Source organism: Cheilinus undulatus, linkage group 16, assembly GCF_018320785.1.
Source record: "Cheilinus undulatus linkage group 16, ASM1832078v1, whole genome shotgun sequence".
In the NCBI taxonomy this organism is placed as follows: domain Eukaryota; kingdom Metazoa; phylum Chordata; class Actinopteri; order Labriformes; family Labridae; genus Cheilinus; species Cheilinus undulatus.
The window spans coordinates 22,043,434-22,067,631 of record NC_054880.1 but is presented as its reverse complement, the minus strand read 5'-3'; the positions used below and the strand labels follow the sequence as shown (position 1 = coordinate 22,067,631).

Sequence of the window (24,198 nt, the reverse complement as noted above, 5' to 3'; positions counted from 1 at the left end):
GAGAGGCTTACATTGCCTGTATTTATTTGCCTTTTTATTGTTAAAATCAGGGTGTATAATGTAAAATTACAGTAAACACATGGGGGAAAGAAGTGATAGTAATCGGGTTTGCCAGTGATTAGCCTATTTCTTGCTTATAGAGTTGATAGCAGGCCTCATGATTGGATTTTGTTTCTGCTAAATTCAAAATCCTGCTTCATTTGAAGTGTTTTTATTCACTGTTGGAGAAATGGTCTAGATTTTTTCATTTTGGCACCACAGCTTCGAATATTGTCCAAGTCATTTAACCCAGAATGCACTGTGTTTAGCAGCTTTTGCCACATTTTGACATGTTTGCACAGCAGGTTAGACCTTTTTCTGTAGCCCAGGTTGCATAGTACCGGGTAGATTTCAACCTATATGTTAAGAGTGGTTGACTTTATATCACCATCAATGCATTTCTAAGCATTGCTACTGAAGATAAATGAAACTTGGCTGTTTAGAATGAAGGGGGGACATCATTTTAACATGTGGTTTTGATACATGAGTGAATCAGTCTCCCAACTCTGCTGCTAAAAGGACTTCTTGAACTGTTGGTTGTAGTAAAACTTAACCACTGCTTGTATGTCATGGTGAAAGGAGGAAAAAACCTCAGCCAGTCACGGGAAGGTTTCTGGGTTATGAGAGTGAACATTTGCAGGATTGCTGTCCTAGTTGAGATTTACAGTGGGCTTGTTAATTAGTCACCTTTTGGCTCCCCCTGGAATTTTCCTGAAATTAGTCCCTAATGACAAACACACACACACTCACTCACTCACAGAAACACAAGCCCAGGACATGGAAACGGAGAGTAAGATCGGTCTTCTACTTTCATTTTGACAGTTTTGTTTTATGTCCTTTGATTTTGAACCCTGCATCTCCAGACTTATGTTTGAGGACATATGTAATGAAGGCAACTTCTCATAAAATAAACATTACTCTCACTTCTGTGGTTTAAAGATCCTGATAATCCTGATTATTTGATATCCAAGGTTCACATTCCTGTGGTTTAAACGTAGCAAGACCTTATCTTAAGACGGATACAATCTCTTAACCTCAGTCTGCTTGTTGGAAAAGCAGTAACATTGTGTTGAAATGCTCTAATAATCCTACAGGTTTGAACAGGAGTACGTGTATAATGAGTCCAAGGAGACTTAAGTGTTTGTTCGATAACTTGAATAAAACCTTGAGCTGATACCCCTTCCTGTTGATAAAATGTCAACCTTAATATGACAATTAAAAATTATTGTGTTTTTGGTCTTACAATTGGACAGGCATCTGCAGTAAAGGGGCAGAACACAGTTTTTGTAAATGCCAATGCTGTGGGACAACAGTACCCTAGCAGTTATGTTCCTGAAGAGGGTGGGTTCAGGTCTGTTCTGTTTACCCTTTCCTGTCTGTTATTATTGTGAGAGGTTTTCTAGTTTTTGTCACATTAAGATGTGAAAACAGCTCATGATGTTGTTTTCAAAGATCTTGGGTGGATTTTGGAATAGTCTCCAAATAAAAAAACAAACAAAAAAAAGGCCAAGCCTCTCTAAAAATGTTTAAGGACTTTAGTTCAAATCTCAAAAATTTCCAACTGGTTTTGGCCAGTTAAATCTTATTTATGCTTGTTCCATTTTGGATGTTAATTAAAATTTTAGTGTGGGTTTTTCGTTGCTTAAAATGGGAAAACAGCACAGAACAAGATGACAATTAACAATGCTCTCTGTAGAGAATGAGAATACAGCCTCCTTCTGTCTGTCTGTCTGTAACTTTGACACCTCTTTTTTACTACCTCTGCTGTAGGCTTAGCTGTGAAACTGCTTCACCCCACTATTATGCCTTTTTGACATTTATATTGAGAGCAAGGTGAGAAAGTCCTAATTTTAAAATGCAGTGTGAAAGGGGCTAATGTTGAAGCATGGGGTTGTAAACCTTGATAACACCCAGATAGAAATTAGCTCTCATATTGTTTTTTAAATTGGTTTAACCTGTGTGGAACCAGACTAATCCAGATAAGCTTTCATAACATGAAACATCAAACATTCACTACTTGCAGACTAAAGCTTTGCTTCAGTTTTGTCTTTGCTCAACTGTTTCATACTGAGTAAAATAAAAAGCATGTGGAAGCATTTTGATGCAAGGTGTGGCTACTCTAGAGACAAACTGACACAGCTGTGGTAACATCTGAGATCTACGATGGGAAAAACACAGGATTTTGTCTTGTTTTGCCTTCAGATGATTAATGCACACTCCAGGGAAGGCCAGCAGTCATTTTATAGGAGCTGCTTCACATGCAGAAGCACACATACGCAGAAGAAAATGCCTCAAAAAATGCCCGAAGGCTGCCAGAAAACTCCTAATTATCAAAGGGATACTCTCTTCTTGGAGCAGAAACCAAGGAAACGCCCGGTTAAAGGCTGCTTTCTTAGATTTGACACATTTTTAGTGTTTAAATCTAGTCTGTCTGATTTACTTTTACTGACTCTGAAATACCACTGCATGTGCTTCTATCTTTGCCGCAGATCATTGAAAGTTGAAGAATTCAGCTTTGGTTCTGTACCTGATTTTCTGTGTTTTTTCTTTTTCTTTTAGGCTTGTTTCCCACTTCTGAGCATCTACAACTCTGTAATTCAAGCAGGGGACAGACGACAGAGACTACTAGACATCCTGTACAAGCTTCTTGTCACTATGTCGTAGCTAACAGTAACCCAGCCCCCTCCCCTGACCATCCTGTCCCTTTAACCCCATCCTCCATCTTCATCCCTCTCCCAGTGGTCTCTCCTTATGTGCTGATTTCTGGTTGTAGTACCAGCAGCACCCCTTTTAGTGCGATGAGCAGCCTGCACCAGCAACATCATGGCAGTACAGGCTCAGAGCGAGATATTCACTCTGCTGCCTCCTCTGTCAGCCTCCCTTCAGTTAAAAAGACCCCCAAGAAGCGCAGATTGTCCTTACATTCACTTTTTGGTCGCCGCCGACGCCATGATCGTGATCCAAAGCGCAAGTCCAGGCCTCTTCAGGCTGGAGTGGATGGCATCGTCAGCTCCGAAATCATCCAGCCAGAGGCTCTCCAGGACAAGACCTCCTCACACTCTGCACTGGCCGCAGTATCAACTTCATCGGTGTCGGGCTCTTCATCAGACCTGATGGAGTGCCCATTGTGCCTCCTGCGTCATGCACGCGACCGCTTCCCTGACATCATGACCTGTCACCACCGCTCCTGTGCGGACTGCCTGAGGCAGTATCTGCGCATCGAGATCTCAGAGTCCCGTGTCAACATCTGCTGCCCCGAATGCTCGGAGCGCTTCAATCCTCACGACATCCGAATGATCCTGGGGGATCGAGCCCTCATGGAGAAGTACGAGGAGTTCATGCTCAGAAGGTGGCTGGTGGCTGAGCCTGACTGCCGCTGGTGCCCAGCTCCTGATTGTGGGTATGTACAGCTGAAGAGGGATTCTGATCTAAAGGCTACACACTTCTTTTTAACATGAAATGGGATTTTTAGACCCATCAAAAATTTAAAATATAATAGAAGAGTTAATTCAAGTTTCATATATTCTGCATTCAAAACACATAAAGGGAAATATTTCAAACCTTTTAGCTTTTGAAAAAAGAGCTGTGACAAAGTATTCAGTGCATAAATAAGCATTGTTTTCAGAAGGTCCACATTTCTGCATTATAATCCCTTTTGCTGCGAACAAACATGCAAACATTCTGCATACAAACATACATGCATACATACATATAAGAAGTAGAATACAATTAACAAAGACTAAAAAAGATAACACTGAGTGTTAATTTTACAGAATATTGTAATATTTTGAGATCTTATATTTTAGATTTTCTAAAGCTGTAAACCACAATAATCAAGACTAAAACAACAGAATGGCCTGAAATATATTTCACTTTATGTTTAATGAATCTAGTCTACATTAAAGTTTCACTTTTTGAATTAAATTATGGGGAAAAATAACTTTAGTGAAACTGTTTTCAAATCTGCTTCGACTTGTATTTGATATTTTAAAATCTCTATCTCAGTTACTCAAGATGCACAGATGTTTTGTTCTTCTTTGTTTTCCATCCCAAAATAACTCAGAAAGCATCCACTGAGAGGAAACTTCCAAGCTGTAAAGCGGCCTTTTGAAGAAGTCCACCTCTGCTTCTGCTCTGATGCCTGTGTTATAAATAACTCATAGCAGTAATAGACCTGTTTGTTTAGTCAGCATTATGAGTCAGCTGAAATATAAAGATCAGTGAAAGATGACGTTTGAAGACTGTTACTGTCGTTTTAATAACTGTGATATGATCATATGCTAAAGATATGTAACATTTAATAACAGCATGTTGAAGAATGAAAAAGAACTTTTCTGGCTAACATTTATACTAAATGTCAGTTATTAGAAAGATTACACTTAAATTGACTTAGTGTTAAATTAAAGTTCAATAGTTGCTTTTATGTTTAATCATTAGCAAATCAAAAATTAACCAAATGTAACTATACAGCAAAATAATAATGCTGAATATAAATGATGATTTCTCTTTGAATAATTCTGATTATAATAATAGAATAAGGCTACCAACAAGAGAATATTTCTTGTCAGTGTACAGAAAAATAACATTTATGTTGCACTGCCTGAGTGAAATATGATACACAAGTATTTTATCCACATCAGATAACAGAAATTAAAATAGGGCACAAAAGGGCAGCTTATATATTAGAAGGGGGTTTCAAAATCAGTACTTTAGTTCAAAATGGCACATTAACCCCTCTGGAAGTACAAACAAAACACCTGGAGTTAAGGGTAAAATTCTTGAAAATTTAAAGCTTATTTTCGGAGTAAATCTGTGATTTTAAAATGGGTTTCTCAAAGATTTTCCTTATTTATAAATTCATAATCTGCCCTTGCCTAAAAGCTCAGTTTGTGGAATCCCCCCCCACCCACACACACACACACACAAAGTAACTGAAGTAGTAATACTTCCCTCTCTTTAGTGGCACTAATAGCCAACCATAGAATTTGAGTATGAAGCAGCGTAAATGATTACCTTGTCCTCTTTAAATCTTAGTCCATCTCCTAAAAACATGCAGGATGTTATTGAAATGTAGCTTGGTGTTTGAGGAGAAACTGTTTCTCTGAGAGGTGATGAATGTAGGTGAGGGTCAGGTCGCAGCCCTGTCGGTCTGGAGTTGGTAAGCATTCAACAGTTTGTTCACAGAGGCCTAAATCAAGGCTAATCAGGTCACTGTGCCTCACCTTTTGTATAATGCACTTTCAGGCCATGACTACCAACACGCACAGACGCACCATAACCGCAACAGCCCATCTGCATTTGCATCATTCTGAATGTCATGCTCTTTTGCAGATGCTGATATGAATTTATTAAAGAGAACTCTCCCTGTTCTGTGTTTCATGGCGTTTTGTAGCTCTTACTCGCCCACATTCCTTACATTCATTCACCATTGTTGGTTTAGTTTTGAGTGATTGCCGAGTTCAGTAATGACTTCACTCTCTCTTGGCTTCGTTGCATCAACACTGCTGACCCTGTCTTTCAGAAGAATGGCCCTTTCATGAGTTTGTTTCTGCTCTTCTTGCTTTCATCATCTAAACAGCTAAGCTCTGGCTCCACTGGTTAACACTGACCTTCTTTAGAGTTATACAGGCACACACGTAGTTATTTGACTTTTTTCTGGGGGTGGGGTTTCTACCCTTTTTGTATGAGTACAGTTGACGATTCGATGTCACTGTGAAAATACAAGTCACAGGATTATGATTGCACATTGAAATCAAGGTGAGAAAGCACAGCAGGTAGTAAAACCAAAAGGTCAATTTGCTATTCCCTTTATGACTGTTGCTCCATTTGTCATCAGTGTGCCTCACAGAGGTGTTAGAGCTGTCTGGACTATGTCTAGACTAAATGCTGATGGGGTAAACTGCCAAGACACAACTGTTATTACTACAATGTGTGTCAGTATCTTGGGAAACATTGACTTAAGTGTTGTATAATGACATCAGTTACGGACGAGGCATCTGATTCGGTTTTCTTCATGTGACACAAAAGCACAGAAAATGTCATAAATACTGTAGATATTTCACATTATCTGTGAACAAAGTTCTCTTTTACTCTTGTGTTTTTACATTGTAAACTCTGTATCAGTTTTGACCCAATTTAGACCAATGTGGGGATAAAAGCAGCTGTTGTTTTTGACTTATATTATTATTCAAAGAAAGGGTTTTAATAAAAATGCGTCGACCAAGGTTTTAGTCCACAAATATCTTGCTTATTGAGACTAAAAGTCCTAATTATTTGTTCAGTATAAAGATAGACAGATTTGTCATGAACCATCACAGGAAATACAAATTCATCAACTTGTCTTTGAAACTCAAGCCTGGCACACACCAAAAATGTTGTGAAATCAGAGGCTGGCCACATACTGCAGGATTTTAAGCACAATTTGAGGCCAGATTAGCCTCCCTGTCAATCCAGGGGGCATATCCCTAGTGGAGGTTCGTCACAAATGATTAGTTATCTGAATAATCCTCAAGTGTGTGGTGTCAACATAATTACTTTCCTGCTTCAAATTGTGTCATAGCCTCCCAAACTTGAATCATTAATATAAAGCATGTTTGATACTTATGATTCTAGGTTATAATGCCTCCATCAGAATGCGCACAACAACCAATGAGAGCAAGCAGACTGGGTAGTGTCAGTAGCCAAACGTCACGTCCTTACACCGGTTACAAACATGAACACAGCTGTACTCTTATTCCAGCCAGGATTTTATCCAGATTCTTTTCCTTGTTCTATGATTTTGTTGCAACTGTAATTCAAGTCATGACTGTTTGTCATGGAAGGACAGCTGCAGATGTCAGTGGTCATCCATGTTTATTTTTATTTTTATTCTAGTCACGTTTGATCATGTGAGATTCTGTGAAATCCTAACCCTGCAAAGCAGATGGATACCCCGTTTCCTTGTTTCTCACTGGCAAATCCATCTTGCAAACCTCCTGTCTGAACCGTTTGTGTCCGGTTAGAAAGTGACAGGATCAATCAGCGATGAGGGGCAGTACTTTCAGGCGCGGCAGAGTGAGTTGTGATGTAAGCAAGCAGCAACAAGAGGCCGTGCAATTACCGTATTTTGTGGACTATAAGTCGCCCTTTTTTTTTTTCATAGTTTGGCTGGTCCTGCGACTTATAGTCAGGTGCGACTTATATATCAATATATATATAAAATTTAACATGTTTTTGAATGTTAATTCATACTGACTGACATGCACAAGGAGTAAACATTACTGTCTACAGCCGTGAGAGGGCGCTCTAGGCTTGTGACAGCTATATGCTATATGCTTTATGCTCCTGTACCACTGTAAAAATTAACAAAAACGGTAATCGAGCAGCAGAAAGAAAGTTTGGAGTGAGTGAGAAACTTGTGAGGGACTGTCAAAAAGTAGAGGTTACTCTTACTGCAATGAAGAAAACAAAGAAAGCTAACCCCGAGCTGAAAGCAAGATGGCCAGAGCTGGAGGAACGAGTCCACAGATGGGTGCTTGAACAACATGCTGCCGGGAGAGGCTTGTCAACGGTGCAGTTGCGTCTCCACACCCTGGTAGTTGCCAAGGAGATGAATATAAATGACTTTGCAGGTGGGCCTTCTTGGTGTTACCGCTTCATGCAACGCAACTGCCTCTCTATCGGAGCACAGACAACGGTGTGTCAATTTCTAAATAAATGCAACTTACAGTCCAGCGCGACTTATATATGTTTTTTTTCTTCTTCATGATGCATTTTTTGACATATACAACTTATACTATGGAGTGACTTATAGTCCAGAAAATACGATATGGTGGAAGAGCTTAGCGTGGATGCTGCTAAAGCGCCAGTTTTATCAGAACTTGAAGACATTTTTTCGTTAAAAGAAGAACATAGAACAGCAGTGAGTTGTTTTGCTTTCAAAAACGACAAAAGTCGTGTACTGACATGTCTACAGTCGCCATGGTTCGCGTATTTCCTCGGTAGCTGCATACGCGCACCTCAGTTGTGGCTACGTCACTTGTTTTGTTGCTCTGATTGGACCGTAAAGATGTGACAGACAGAACCTTCTTCCAATCACACTCTTGAGTTTTTTTTTTTAAGCCTCTGCCCTTTCCCAAACGCTTAGTATTGAAGGTTTTCACACATCCATCGTGTTTTACACATCCATCTGGCGTGTCAGGTTAGTGAAATCCCGTGTTTGGGAAACCTTTTTTTGTAGGTTGTTGGCAGGTCGGCAGATGTGTGGGCTCCAGTGGTCTGGTAGTGGGGCTAGTGAGTTGACTAGTGTGCACACAGAGGATTTTAAGATGGAAAAATTGTTTGAAATTGTCTTTATGTCTCTGTGTGTGACACACACTAATTTATAAGCCATAGAATACAGAGTTGCGTTTGCTTGGACTGAGTGCTGGCAGTAATGGCTGCCTCCACTGTGTGAACTAGAGCCATACATATACAGAGTTGCGCTATGGGTGGGGTTTACTTGGCTGAAAGCCCTCTAATGGCTGCCTCCACTGCTCTAAATACTCAGATATAGTTTAAGCATGGCTTCTGTTTCACCAGAGCTGGGCCACATTTCTGTATGACAAAGAATAAATAAAAACAACCCTATAAGCTTTTTAACTCCTCTGCTGACCTGCTTTGGCATGACTACCCGATAGTTGAGGGGAAAAGGTAACTTGTGTAAATGCTACGCTGGCTGCTCGAGGAGCGATTAGCTCTGAATTAATCACAGCAGCACTTTAGTCAAAACTGGGCATTTCTTTATTAGAATAAGCGAAGACAGCAACATTAAAAGCTTTCTGTAACAGAAAGGGTGTTTTTGCTCTACTGCCAAACCGCTTCACCGTGAGTGTGTGATAGTTAGAGGGGGAAAGCGTTGCTTGTTGTGCTTGTATTTATGGCCTGCTATGTGAACGTAAGCTTGGCCTTAGCCAGACCAACACATTTCTTCATCATAGTTAGCACTGAGAGCAACACGGAAAGCTTTCTGTGACACAAAACAATGTTGTTGCTCTTCTGCTGCTCGTTTTGGCATGACACTGGGATAGTTACAGGGAAAGGGTTAGTTGTTGTATACAGCTAATGGGTTGTTGTGTCCCAGCCAATGACTCTAGAAGGGCTGCTAGTGCAGTCATTAGACTGAGCCACAGCGGCGCTTTTGCGGTACAGATCGTTGCGGTCAGCCATATACTAGGTTTTAACCAAGTCTTGTTTAAAGTGTTTAAGATTTTAAAATCGTCTAGTGTGTGGAAGCCTTATTGGATTTTAAAACTGAGAGAAATTCCACACATGGTTTTGTATAATGACAAATTTAACTGTGTTCTTTTGTGTGCGGTGTGCAATGAGATGACCAGCATTACACATGAACAGATTAATTCACCAACAGTCCGTCTTGGCTCTCAAATATCCAAATCTAGCGCTGTTAAACGCAGCAAGCTAAATATGGCTAACCTTTGGCCAGCTTCTACATCTATTGGGATAGCAATTTTGGTCCAGCTCTCTCCCTTGACAGTTTAGTTGTGGTGTGTTTTACAGAACATGCTGTACAAACATTTGTGTTTGTCCAAACATTCCTGTTTGTCTGATGTCCTAACTTAATGCCTGACGTTTACTATGCGGCATAGCCATATTTGTTGTTCCTCCTCCAGCGCTCAACTTGGCTGTCGTTGCATGTAACAATCCTGCTCATGTCTGCTTGGCTGTCCTCCATGTTGTCTCCACAAAGCAGCAGGATTTCTGATTGTAAATATTGAATATGTTTAATATTTACAGTCTTGTGTTGGAGATCCTCTTACAATCTTTTGAGCAGATTGGACAGCCAAAGATCACTCTTAATACACCACACGTCGCAATAAAATCTTTCAAGATAATCCTTAAAAACTATCAGATGACTGAACCATTGTTGACTTTGCCTGAAGGAGGGTATCAGGCTGAAAAATTGGCGCGATTGTCTTGTGTGTGTCAGGCTTTACTTAAAAGATTTTAAATGTGATTATTTACAAGATTGACCTTAACTATACAAGATCTGCTTTGACAAAGTGACTTGTTTATTCAATTTAATCCTTTTTAAAGATTTTATTTTTTATGCCTTTATTGATCGAGGTAGGATGGTGTAATTGGAAATAGAGATGAATGAGTGGGGAATGAAATGCAGGAAGAGAGCAACAACCTGGGCTTCCTGGGTACATGACGTACAACCTAACCTCTAGGCCATCTGTACTCTGGGTTATTTATTTTATCAGAAATGCTTGTGTCATGTCAATAATCTTTGCTTCCTGCTAAATTTTTACTCAACACTGCTCTAAATTTCCTGGAGGAGGACCCTCAGACCCCTTTCTGGTTTTATCTGGTTCACTGTAATCAAATAGGCTACCTCCTTTACAACAGTACAGAGGGGATTTGGTTGTCCACTCCTCTAATGTCTGGACTTCCAGGTTGCCCACTTAAAATCAGCCCACCTTTATTTCAATAATTTTTTTTAGAATCAGCTCACTACATCTGCTAAAATTTGTCATGATAAATATCAGTATAAGTCAAATTCATAGATTACAGGCATTAAGGGGGCCAGGAGTAATCAATTTGACCAAAAAATTATTTGCTCTGTAACGTTTGAGATTTCATGAACAGTTCATTAAATTAGAACATTCATTCCTGGTCCAGTGTACTGAAAAATCTCATGCTTCTTCATTTTTGACCATTTACTGCACAAAAAGTGGTACTGAGTTTTTTCCTCAGTTCAGGTTTTTAAAGGTCTTAAAAAGTCTTAAATTTGATTTTTCTAAAACATGTAGGAACCCTGGTTGTAGCCTTTATAGTGTCACCTGGTTTTAGTATGTCCATACAGTTTTATATTGATCTTATTCTATGTAAATAAAAAGCGGTGTATAACATTTCCAGCAGTTTCTACATCAGCTGATGTTTCTTCCAGTTTTTTTAATTTTGAGAGGATCTGTGCTGCAGGCTGTTTGTGTACAAATGAAATTATTCTTGTGTGTATCCAGCATTTGAGTTAATTCGTTAGAGGTTTGATGTAAGTTAAAAACACTTTTTTGATAAGTCACACTGCAGCGTAATTCTTCTGCCACAGGGATTTCCACTGTACATCTGTCACAAATTGTTCCCATAGACGTCAGCCCCAGTGTTTGTTTTTCCTTATCGCCCGTGTTTAATGCTCCCACGATAACCCTGCAATGGGAAGCACTTTGGTTGTAACAGTCCCAGGGTTAAATTGAAGTTCTCATAGATGATATACTGACTATCTTAGTAGGCCAGGTGCTCTGCTCTCATTTCCATGGGTTTTAAAATGATCTTTCATCTAAATGATCGTTGTCGTCTCCACTTATTCACACCAGAAGGTTTAATTTTGAGTCAGTAAATAGTTTGTTTTATGATTTTCACAGGTAATAAAACTGCTTGTTTGAGGCACTTATTGTGTTTGGACATAAATGACTGCAACACTTGTGGTTTATTTTAAAGTTCCAGTTTTCCAAGCTGTGTTAGATTTGCATGCTTAAAGCCCAGCAGTTGTTGGACTTTGCCTCGGTCATGACATGTACTTTTCATGAGCTCTCAAACAGACCGTTGTAATGATTGATGGGGGATACTATGGTGACACGCAGCCATGCAGAACTGATCATACCAGCACTGATTTATTTAAACAGAGTTTGTAGGGGAAATCATTGCTAAAGCTAATTTCCTGTGATTATGTAATACATGCTGCTCTACTTGTTGGACTCCTCAAGATGTGAATTAAAGGAGTATAGTGGACATAGCTTATTTGTTCCATTCTGTTTCCTTGTATGTCATTTCAGCCCTGCTGACTCCTAGTGCTTCTCTGAAGTATTACACCCATGCATTCACACCAGCTAACCTAACCACCATGCTGTTTTTCTTCAGATATGCAGTCATTGCGTTCGGCTGTGCCAGCTGCCCAAAGATCACCTGTGGCCGTGAGGGCTGTGGGACCGAGTTCTGCTACCACTGCAAACAGCTGTGGCACCCAAACCAGACATGTGACACAGCACGGCAACAAAGAGCCCAAACCTTCAGGCTGAGGAGTTTCAGGTCCTCCTCCCTCAGCTACAGCCAAGAGAGTGGAGCTGCAGGTATCAAGCCTAATCACCACCTGCATACCAGTCACTTTTTTGTGTCCTCATACTCTTACACAGATGAATTCCCTGCATACAACCAAGACTATAAATAGTCACCTAAAAAAACCTGTTTGCATATCTTGCTTTCTCTCCATCAACCTCAACAAGGTGACGACATCAAGCCATGCCCGCGATGTGCTGCCTACATAATCAAGATGAATGATGGAAGCTGTAATCACATGACGTGCGCCGTCTGCGGCTGCGAGTTCTGCTGGCTCTGCATGAAGGAGATCTCAGACCTGCACTATTTGAGGTGAGACGAATGGTCTGCGGAGAAAAAAAGCTCATCAGTTGTGTCTCCATTCCTTTTTTGCATTTGGTTTGTCTCCCTACAATGTTAGAAATACATTTAAAATGTAAATATGTATGTCAGAATATATTGATGGTTGATATTTTAACATATAAAGTAGTGGGTCGTCTTTACTTGTGACAAATCCTAATTCAAGAAATTTTCAGTGATTTGACTTTTGATTTATTCAGTAGCTTTCTAAAACAAAGACCATTAATTCAGCATTTTTGCTGCTTTGCAGTTACAATTATGTCCTTAGTCATGTTTAAGTTGTAGTCTTGGAGTTATGACAGTCTTAAAGGTTGTTATGAAACAAGAATTTAAACCTCAATGTGATGCAAATATAAATGTATTAACTTTGTGATAAAGCATTGCAAAGTCAGAAGTCCACAATCACTCTTTTCACCTATAAGCTTTTAACTCAACAACCATATTTCCTTTACTTGCTGCAGCATTGGCTGGAAGATTTGACTGTAGATCTGCCTTTTTTAGAGCTTCACTACTTTTCAATGTTTTCAAATGCTTACAATTAGAGATTTTATCTTTTTACAACACCTGGTATTGAAAAGTAAAGAGGACTTTACAACATTGCTTGCCATGCACCCATCCACTCACATTTTATCTTCTGGTTGAAACTCTTAGTCCATCAGGCTGCACCTTCTGGGGAAAGAAGCCCTGGAGCAGAAAGAAAAAGATCCTCTGGCAGCTTGGCACGCTAGTTGGAGCACCTGTGGGCATCGCACTCATAGCTGGCATCGCTATTCCTGCTATGATCATTGGCATCCCCGTCTATGTGGGAAGAAAGGTGAGCGCTAACCCCAGAATGATCAGGAATTTGAAGTTTCACTCTGACAGATGAAAAGCCAATTTTGTGAGTTATATTTCCAGAGAAGTAATTTATTTTCCTCCTCAGATCCATAATCGCTACGAGGGTAAGGACATCTCAAAACACAAGAGGAACTTGGTGATTGCTGGTGGTGTGACGCTGTCTGTGATTGTGTCTCCTGTGGTGGCCGCAGTAACTGTTGGTAAGAGAGAAATTTTTAGTAATTTTTATCCATCTGTTTTATGTTAACTTTCAAAATTATTCAAGGGTTGTTTCCATTATTGTACAATGATTCCTCTACCAAAGTATCACATTGGCATTTTCAAAGCATCAAAAGGAACAGCTGGATTTAACCTAAACCTTAAGTCCTGTTGCTCCTTTTGTAGCTTGTCTTATTCTATCTTTACTCATAAGGGGCTATTGAGGAATATGCTCTGTATTTGTAGCTCAAAACTAAATTCTCCCTGTGTAAATTCCAGTGCTTTATTTTTTTCATTGTGCTGTGCAGGTATCGGCGTTCCCATCATGCTGGCTTACGTATACGGAGTCGTTCCAATCTCTCTTTGCCGGAGCGGGGGCTGTGGAGTGTCAGCCGGTAACGGCAAAGGAGTACGAATTGAGTTTGATGACGAAAACGACAACATAGGCAGTGGGGCTGCAGCCACAGGTGATAATCTCTTCCAGACAGTGGCAACTAATAATGAAACACATGTACAGTTTGATGTTTTTACCAGAGTCACCGCATTCCTCTACTGAGGGTATAATCGTTCATAAATGCCTGTCAAAAGCTGTTCCCAGTCTTTTATTACTCCCTTCTCTGTTGAAATCACATGTCTGTTTTACTCAGGAGGAGGCGATATTGCAAACACACTCTATAAACATTTACTCTGCACTGTTGACACTGTTGTGTGTCATTTTCATGTCACAATCTCCCCTTGACGTCATGAACAGCGCCTGATTATTTGGTAAATAACAGCAGACGTGTGTTCTGGCATGTTTTCACCTTTTGGCTCACATAATTAAACCTACGTCTTTCATTGCATTTGTGTGTAGTTATTACAGGTGGGGGGAGAAAAAATCTAAAATTTCTATTCTTAGATGCATCGTGATTCAGAGGCGGAAGATCTAGTAGTCAATAATCGTTTGTAATTTAAATATCTAATACTGTGGAATAGCAGGAACAAAAATGTGGAACTCTGACATGCAGCACATAACAGCAAGACCTAATCCCGTTTCAGACTGGGAGTGTGACATGGGCGTCTCAACCGTGGCACGCCTGGATTTTCAGTTTGATTGCATGTTAACAAGTCCGGGCTTTCAGACTGCCTGCATGTGCGCCGAGTCTCATGCACCTGATATGCACAGCTCAGGTGCGGAGAGTTTAGAGGTTCAAAGTGTCTCCTATTTTTTCCACGCACTGCTTCAGCTATGGACCATATTAGACAGGAAAATGATAAATGGAGAGCCATATTTACATTGTTGTAGCACATATGCACATAGAATATGTTTACCGTGTGTTTCTTAATACCCTAATGAAGGCCACAAGCTTAAATGTGCCTGTTTGATAAAGTTGTTCAATAAAGATCTATTAGTGAGACTTTCTGTCTCCACACTGGTAGAATATGTCACAGGAAAGTCAAACACAGCAAGTGCTTTTCTGGTTTGTGCTTTTCTAATTAAAAGGCCAGTTTAGCATTTCTGTAGAGAAACTCCTTTCACCTGTACAGATTGCTTTTGTTTTGAATAAATCCTGACATACTTCCTCTATACACTGAATCAAGTAGCTTGTAGGGGGTTTATTCAGGTAAAACTTGTGAAGAAGGACAGGGCTTTGAGAGCAGGGAGATTCGGCTGACATGCGGCAAACTCACGCCCTGTTTGAAAGCCGCACCGGCAGGAGCCGGAGCAGACACGCACGGCACACGCAAGCAGCAAAACACGCTCCCAGTCTGAAACGGGCAAAGTCAGTGAAGTCTTTTTAAAAAGGGGATTGAGGATGAAAAGTCAACAACTGATTACTGACAATAACTGTTACATTACATTGATAAGCCCCTTCAGAGACATGCAGATTATATTTTGTTGTTGCCTGTTTTTATCCGTTGTGTTTTTCTCAGCTTTTTTCTATTTTGATGTTTGACTTGTCTGTTTGCTTATTATTTTCTTAATTTTAATGTTGAAGTCAGGAATCCTTATACATTTATAACTACTTCATCAATACAAAAGAAAGAAAAACCGTAAGTGGAATAAACAGACTTTAGTTTCACTTTCATTTTCTGCTATTTAAGGTGGTGTTTACCCTCCAGCTAAGTAACTTCATCAAATATCTCCCAGGCTCTTTTTTGTCAGCAAAACCTGACTCAAAATTATAAATTCTTTGTAGACACCACCTCTGTGGCTGAGACGCGGCTCAACAACCCGAGTCTTGGAGACGGAGCGAGCGTCGGCGGCCTGACTGGATTGAGCCTCAGTGTCAGTGGGAGCCACATGGAGCGCTGCGGCATGAGCTCAACTCAGCGGGACAACATGAGCGACAACGCCAGCACCACGGCGCTTGCGGGGACCAGCATCACAGGCAGCCTCTCAGGAAGCTGCTACAACAGGTAATAGACCCAGATAAACATGTACAGGCCTACCGTTATTATTGCATATCTCATGTTTATTTTTTAATTCCACAGAATGGAAGTTCAGGCCGATGTCCAGAAAGAGCGCTGCAGTCTGAGCGGAGAGTCTGCCACTGTCAGCCTTGGGACGATCAGTGACAATGCGAGCACAAAAGCCATGGCAGGATCCATCCTCAACGCCTACATGCCTCTGGAAAGGTCAGCAGTCACAGTTTACTTGTTCTACTAACTGCAGCAACACTTTTCTGACCTTGTTTTTAAATCCCTGTCCTAGTGTTTTTCCCAGACGCCCTGTGGTCAGAATGCTTGAATGAAAGATATTGTTTTGTTTTCATCAGTATTTACTTTGCTCTGAGCTTCTGGCTTTCATAGACAAAGATGCTTGAAGCAAACAACCACAAAAGAGTGGTTATTCAGGACTTATTTGGCTGTTTGGTTACTTTATTCCTATTTAATTTTCAAGCATATGCGTACCAAGGAGAGCTTTTCTGAAAGTGTGTGATTATTTTTTGCAGAGATAACAGTTTGGAGGTTCAGGCCGATGTGGAATCAAAACAAGAGAAAGTGAGGCACTGCAGCGCCAGCAGCAGCCTGGATGAAGCCAGCTGTAGCAGCAGCACCACCGGCCTTAAAGGGGCAAGCGGCGGAGCATGTTCCTGCCCATCCACCAGCTGCTGTTCACAGCACGACCACAACTGCTGCCCCTGCTCCATCCCCTCCACCTCAGGGGGCAAGAGGAGCAAAGGAAAGCTCTGGAAGAGAGGCAGCAGCAGTAGCAGCAGCAAAGGAGAGACAAAAACGAATGAGGCACGGGGGGATATGGATGCTCAGCTCCTGGAGCAGCGTAGCACCAACTCTTCTGAGTTTGATTCTCCGTCTCTGAGCGGCAGCCTGCCCTCTGTAGCGGACTCGCACTGCAGCCACTTCTCATCTGAGCTCAGTTGCTCGGACCCTGAAACCTCCAAACCAGCTCATGCTCCCTGCTCTTCCACCACTACAGACCCTCAGCCTCATCATCCCGCCCCCACCGCCTTCAACGATGTCGCCATCACACCCATGCCTGAGGTGGAGCACGACCGCCTGGAGCATTATCCACCTCAGGGCAGCCACGCAGCCTTCACACACCGCCTGCTGTCCACATCACCACCTGCATCGCCAAAAGAGGGGAGCAGTGGGACGTTTTTGTACATCAGCGAGGAGAGCCGAGGCAACATGACAGAAACGGATCCAGAGGACAAGAAAATAAAAGAGTCAACCAAAAACGCTGCAGCACATCCTGTAAGTCCAACAAGGAAGCGCTGCATACAGACAGACATTTAAAGGAGCTCTCTTTGGTGATTGGCAGTGTTCCTACTGCTGAATCAGTTAGCCTTATCATTTAATTTCACTCATGAGTGAAGCATCTTTGGAAGCTTAAGGCTACAGATATACATCTAATTATATTTTTATCTGCTGTGGAGGCAGGAATGTCACGTGAATGTCAGTCTACAGTCACAGAGAGGGTCCAGGTCCAAGTTGGAGAGAGATATTTGAACAGAAGCAAAGGAAAGTTAAAGCAAGATTAGTTTGCAGCAGAAGTTTTATTCTGTGGTTGAAGCGTCACATGGAGCAGTGAGGTTTAAAGCAGGTAGAGCTGAATGTACGTGGACAGGTGTAGGTTTGTTATCAGGCAGGTGAGACGCCACAGAAAGCCCATCCAGCTGTTATGATGATCTGCAAAGTCTGTCCCCTGATTTACTCTTCTTAATCCGAGCTCACATTGACGAAAAGCAGACCTGATAAAGCTGGAATGGAGAAAATGTTATTTTTAATAGTGAAGTCAAGCTGCTACCTTAAAGCCTGAACTTTTATTTCCTTTAACATCTGCAAGTATCTTTTTTTTCATTGGGGTTTTGCATGAATCAGGGATGGATGCGTCATCACTGTGGTCCACCGCTGTGCCACCACTTCACTCTTCTTAAAACAGCACGAGAAACACCACACAGCTAAAGGATTGTGGTACCTCATAGGGACCAGTCAATACAGTAGCAAATTTTATATTTCCTTAATCATCTATTAGAAAAATATATTTGTTGTTTTTTTGTTTTTAAAAAAAATGTGACTTTTGTTTTTGTGCTTCTGTCTTTTGCTTATTTTTATTTTCCATTTTGGGAAAGTTGGTTTTCATGTTGAAGCCCTGTGTTGGGTCCACCATTTTAGTGTAAATGGGTGGGAAATTTCTTTACAAACTCACCTACCTATCTTACTTTTTAAAGATTGAAAATTTAAACAGTTTCAAGCTGGCTGATGCTAAGTTTTCTCCACATTTTATGTGAATCTATTTTGGTTTATTAGAGAAATTAAAGGGAATTCCATTACTCTGAGTAACTGAGAAAAGCCCACTCTTGCATTTTCTACTTCTCGTGACCATACACTCAAACTGGAAAGTCAACAAAACAACAGATTTGCAATAAGAAACTTAAGCTTTCAGCTGGAGCAGATGTTAATCTGCTCTGATTTACTTAAAGGTGCAATGAGAAAATGCTGGTGTGTATTTGAGCACCTCCATCCATCAGTGAGCTAATCTTCAGTAGTGAATGTATGACGATGACAACGTTACATTTTTGATCCTCCTTCAGTAAAAAATCTAAATGTTTTTTAATTCTTTTGGTGTATTTTAACTGCAAAATGTTTTTCTTAAAACCTTCAATTGATTCATGCAAATATTCATGTTATATTTGTTGGACCCGCAGTGCCTTCAGGGGGAAAATCCTCAATTAAGTGTGTATTTTAATTTTTACATTCCCCCTTTATGTATGTCTTCAAATGATAAACATAAAAATCACAATGGAAGGAGTAATATTGGCCTCCTAAAAGCTTAATATCTAACCTCCTACGAGTGCTAAGACTTGTGGTCACATTGTTTTGTTTAGCCTACCAAAGACTGCTTTCAGGCTACGACAGTTTAATGAAATCGCTTTATAAAACAGCTGATGGAGATTATTTTGACTAAATTCACTTTAACACATAAGGAAAGTTTAGTTTATAAGGTCCAAAATTATAGGTAATAAAAACAGAGTACAACCCTGGATTAACCCAGTTGTTTTAGAAGTACTTTAAATTCAAGATCAAAGTTTGGTTTTGTTGTTACTTTAAGGAATAATCCTTTGAAAAAGTTTGAAAAGTTGCTTAAGTTGATTTACCTGGGTTGCTTGTTAGCCACTGTCAGCAATAAAACCCTGTTTTTATCCAAAGTGATCATCAGGAGTGACTTAAAGCCTCAGACGCTGTGTTCAGCGGTTTGCTGAGCCGTCTGGTTTTACAGTTTGTCATCAGAGAGGTCGGTGCAGCTCCAAAAGCCTCCAGCTGCAGAGTTTCTCTCACTTCTTTCTGTTAAAGACACCTGATAAATACCTGTGAGTTTTTATATTATTATTTGAAGATTTGTGCCAGGTCGATTTTCTAACTTGGTCAAAAGAAGCTTTTGCTCTTTGAAAACAAAGTATATATTCCCTAATTATTTGCTTTATAATGTGCATGTAAATGCATATCCTTAAACAATAAAATTCTCAATCAAGCTTTGCTGTTGTCTCTGTTGATTTTCTCTTTTACTTTGTCCTTTCAGTTGTTATTCTGGATGCTACTTTAAATTCAGTCATAGTCTTAGATTAAAATATTCATTAGTTTTAGTCACATTTCATTTTCAATGTGAAAGTTTGAGCATTTTGGTGATGTAAAATAGGGCTGATTGACATGGGAAGATAATCACGTTTTACCCCAATATTGCGATTTGATATCAATATCTAATTGTGATTATTTTGACTCGTACTGTAAATCTAATATGAATTGTTGTATTGAAGGGGGTGATCATTTTTTGTCACTCATTTTGATTTAAAAAAAATACAAAAATGAAGAAAGTATGATTTTTGTGAAAAAAACTTAAATGATTGCATTCTGAATAAACGCAAGATACCTGTGATTTGTAGGTCAGAACATCTCTGATGAAAAAAAGTTTAAACTGGTATTTTGACACATTTACGATTAAAGAAATGTGACTTCTGCGACATGGAAATTGCAGCAGGCCATATTGCATTTTACCTAAATTTCAATTAATTGCAGATCTCTTATGTAAATTATTTTTAGTCAATAAAATCCTTCTATGTTAATGTTTACTTGTAGTGGAAATGATTTGTTTCTTTGAAATAAAACTAGCTATATTGCAAAATTAACATAACAGTAAAAATATCCATATACCACATACACTATATTACCAAAAGTATTCGCTCACCTGTCTTGACTTGAACATGAACTTAAGTGACATCCCATTTTTAATCCATAGGGTTTAATATGACATCAGTCCACTTTTTGCAGCTATAACAGCTTCAACTCTTCCGGGAAGGCTTTCCACAAGGTTTAGGAGTGTGTTTATGGGAATTTTTTACCATTCTTCCAGAAGTGCATTTGTGAGGTCACACACTGATGTTGGACGAGAAGGTGTGGCTCTCAGTCTCTGCTCTAATTCATCCCAAAGGTGTTTTATCAGGTTGAGGTCAGGACTCTGTGCAGGCCAGTCAAGTTCATCCACACCAAACTCTCTCATCCATGTCTTTATGGACCTTGCTTTGTGCACTGGTGCACAGTCATGTTGGAACAGAAAGGGGCCATCCCAAAACTGTTCCCACAAAGTTGGGAGCGTGGAATTGTCCAACATCTCTTGGTATGCTGAAGCGTTCAGAGTTCCTTTCACTGGAACTAAGGGGTACTGTTCTCCTGGCAACCGCCAAACCCAGACTAGTCCATCAGATTGCCAGATGGAGAAGCACGATTCACCACTCAAGAGAACACGTCTCTACTGCTCCAGAGTCCAGTGGCGGCGTGCTTTACACCACTGCATCCGACGCTTTGCATTGCACTTGGTGATTTATGGCTTGGATGCAGCTGCTCGGCCATGGAAACCCATTCCATGAAGCTCTCTATGCACTGTTCTTGAGCTAATCTGAAGACCACATGAAGTTTGGAGGTTTGTAGTGATTGACTCTGCAGAAGGTTGGCAACCTCTGTGCACTCTGCTCCATCATTTCACGTGGCCTACCACTTTATGGCTGAGTTGCTGTCGTTCCCAGTCGCTTCCACTTTGTAAAAATACCAGACAGTTGACTGTGGAATATTTAGAAGCCAGGAAATTTCACCACTGTACTTGTTGCACAGGTGGCATCCTATCACAGTACCACACTGGCATTCACTGAGCTCCTGAGAGTGACCCATTCTTTCACAAATGTTTGTAGAAACAGTCTGCATAGGTGCTTGATTTTATACACCTGTGGCCACGGAAGTGATTGGAACACCTGATTTCAATTATTTGGATGGGTGAGTGAATACTTTTGGCAATGTTGTGTATTTGAATACTCTTTGACCTCATCTCTGCTTGTATTTTTTAAGCAATTATATGCTCACTGAAGAAATATGGATTTTGAACAGTCCAGCCAAGGCCGCCCATAAGGGGAGATAAAGGGGAGAGCTTTCTTGAGCACAGGCAAATGTTTCTTTTCAACCTGAATGATAACTACTCTTATTAAGGAAATAAACTATTGATTTTATTTATTTATGCTGTAGTACAATATAGTATTTTTCACAATGTAAAAAACCAAATTACCCTTTTTTGTAAAGGTAGCAATTTAGATGGAAAAATTGACTAAACCACCTGGAAAGTAATGTCTGACTTCATAGCTAAGCCAAAATGTGCACAAAAGTCATGATGCCAGAGAATGGAGTAGAAGGAACGGAAAAAAAAGTTAATGGAAAAATGATTTAATAATTGTGAAAAGAGGCAAAATTGGGTTAAGAGGCTAATGGGGTCTAGGAGGCTAGGATGCTAGCACCAATGCTACTGATCCAACAAACAATTTTTGATAACATAAACATTCTCTGGGTTTTTATCAAAGATCTGTTTTAAGCAAGTCTTGGCTTTGTCTTCCTCTAGATGAAACATTTTTGAGCCATCTTTTCCCCATGAATTTATTCAAATACAGAAAAATGATTCAGAGACAATCTCATTAGAGCGACCACCACATGGTGGTTTATTTATTTACATCTGCATTCAAACTATTTACATACATTACATGCTCTTTACATTCCATAAATTTACACTTCAAGCCTCATATTAAGAGTTTTATTCAAAGATGAGGAGAAAAGGGTGAAATAAAACTACTGATTCTTGAAACAATAATACTTACAAAGGAAATTAAAGCTGTGGCACATTGTGCTGTTCATGATTCAGTGCTGTATGGAAGACCAGGAGAAACAATCCAGAGGCTTGCACATAAACAAGGACGTTTTCAGTTATACTTAATGTATGTTTTAATTCAGAGTGTATTTCCACTCCTGTTATTTTGTGAACCACTCACAACTTACATGTTTTCACAGAGTACCAAGCAGTAGACTTTACTGTTCCACTTTATGATAATCATCCGGCGGTTTTCCCAGGCATCAGGAGGGAAAATCATTCATGAAGTGAAAAATCAAGCAGACTTTCCAGAGTCTTTCTAAACATAAATACTGTACAGCTGTTAACAAAGACACACAGTTGTCTGGTTACATTCAAGATTGAACCTGAGACCTTTAAGTCTTACAGTACGTGATGAATAACCTGTAAAAATAACTTCAGTAGTAGCTGCTAAAACAAGGGTGAGACTATTGATCTTTAACACTGATTCAAACGCTGAGCTCATGATTTTGAGGGATATGTTCACTTTGAGAAACTGTAATTTAGACATCCTAAATTATAGCAACAACATCAAAACAAGTCAGTACTTTGGAAACTAAGAACGACCATGATTGCATTTAATTTAATCCCATGGTATCAAGATCAGGAGTTAATCAACTCTTCTCTTGAGTTTAAGCTTTTAAATAAAGATAGCCAGATTATACTTAGAATATCAGGAGTAAATGAAAACATTACTTGTAATCTTCATCAGAGATGGGGGCAGCCTGAGTCATTTGGAGACCCCAGGTAAAGATCAACATGAGGCCCTTCCTCATTTAGATAAAAGCAATTACAGCAATTGAGCTTAATGATTAAGCATCTCTGTTCAAGTAATAGACTTACACAGACTTATTTTCATATGTCTACATGGATCTACCAAATCATAATTTACTTAACATGAAGATTTGGGGGATTTTTAAGCGGCTTTGGTCCTGCTGTTAGGAACAGGAGTCTTCCCCATGGACTTTTCTGGATAATCAAAATCTATTTTGATGCATTTTATTCATTTCTGGACCCTTAATTACATTTAAAACACATGATAAAGTTATTAAAAGTCATTTTAGATGTGCAAACCTGTAAGACTAAATCTCAAGAGCCCTTGGAGCATGAGGCCCCGGGTTCTTGCCTATTTTTGCCTAATGATAAAACAACCTCTGACTGTATTAAGAATTTTAGCAACTTTTATCTCTTCAGCAAATATGAAAGAAATTTTCTGCAGACTAGCTGGTCACTTGTGAATCTTCTTTAACAGCAAATCTCACATCAAATGTAACATGTATCAAATATTCCATAATTACCCCAAGACTACAAGAAAACAGTTGTTTTTTTTAGAATTAATAGAGGTGTGACGAGACACACAGGTCTCAAGATGAGACAAGACAACGAGAAGAGGTATTGGGTTCACATAAAGCCTCACATAAGAAGGTAAAGGGAGATGCTTCCTGGGACTCAGTCCTATGGAGAAACCCATGGAGGTCTGCAAAACATGGCCCATCCTAATTTTAAGTTATGACAACAAAATATTACTTTTAATCTAAAATACCTCATATAACCTAAATGCTTATTTTATTCTTTGATGCTTCAGTAAACTGCAGCTTGTTTCAAAATATAAATCCTCTTTCCTTCGGATTGTACAAGCCTTTTTTTATACAGTTAACGTAGATGGCTGGTCCATTAAACTGAACTGTTTTTGACTATATATCATTCTGGCAAAGCCTTCAAAATCAGGATGCCAAATAGAAGAAAAGGAGGGAGCTAGCTGCTAGATATCTGCAATCTTTTTTTCCCAACAGTAATCTATGCCCTGCTGAACAAGTGACAATGTAAATGTTTTTCTTTTTTATATTTATATATAAACAAAACACAAATATTAAGTTATTCAAACCACACAATCACATGCCAGGGAAACATTCAACAATGTACAAGTGCGATCTTACTGGACATTGTGCTCCGTCTACATCTGCTGCTTAATATCATTTTTAATTTAAGTGTCTTTTCATTCAAAACTGAACTCCATAAGGTGAAAGAACTAA

At 39.7% G+C, this 24,198-nt stretch overlaps 1 protein-coding gene across 1 annotated transcript in view; it reads left to right on the top strand.

Moving 5' to 3' along the window:
• rnf19a (ring finger protein 19A, RBR E3 ubiquitin protein ligase) overlaps positions 1–19,481 on the top strand; it is a 30,428-nt gene extending 10,947 nt beyond the window's left edge. The window contains exons 2-10 of the mRNA XM_041808324.1: positions 2,599–3,439; positions 11,935–12,143; positions 12,297–12,441; positions 13,120–13,282; positions 13,391–13,505; positions 13,812–13,970; positions 15,684–15,903; positions 15,979–16,122; positions 16,440–19,481. Coding sequence (XP_041664258.1) covers positions 2,838–3,439; positions 11,935–12,143; positions 12,297–12,441; positions 13,120–13,282; positions 13,391–13,505; positions 13,812–13,970; positions 15,684–15,903; positions 15,979–16,122; positions 16,440–17,244 — 2,562 coding nt within the window. The 5' untranslated portion in view covers positions 2,599–2,837 and the 3' untranslated portion in view covers positions 17,245–19,481. The remainder of the gene's footprint in view (positions 1–2,598; positions 3,440–11,934; positions 12,144–12,296; positions 12,442–13,119; positions 13,283–13,390; positions 13,506–13,811; positions 13,971–15,683; positions 15,904–15,978; positions 16,123–16,439) is intronic.
• The last annotated feature ends 4,717 nt before the right edge of the window (positions 19,482–24,198 follow it).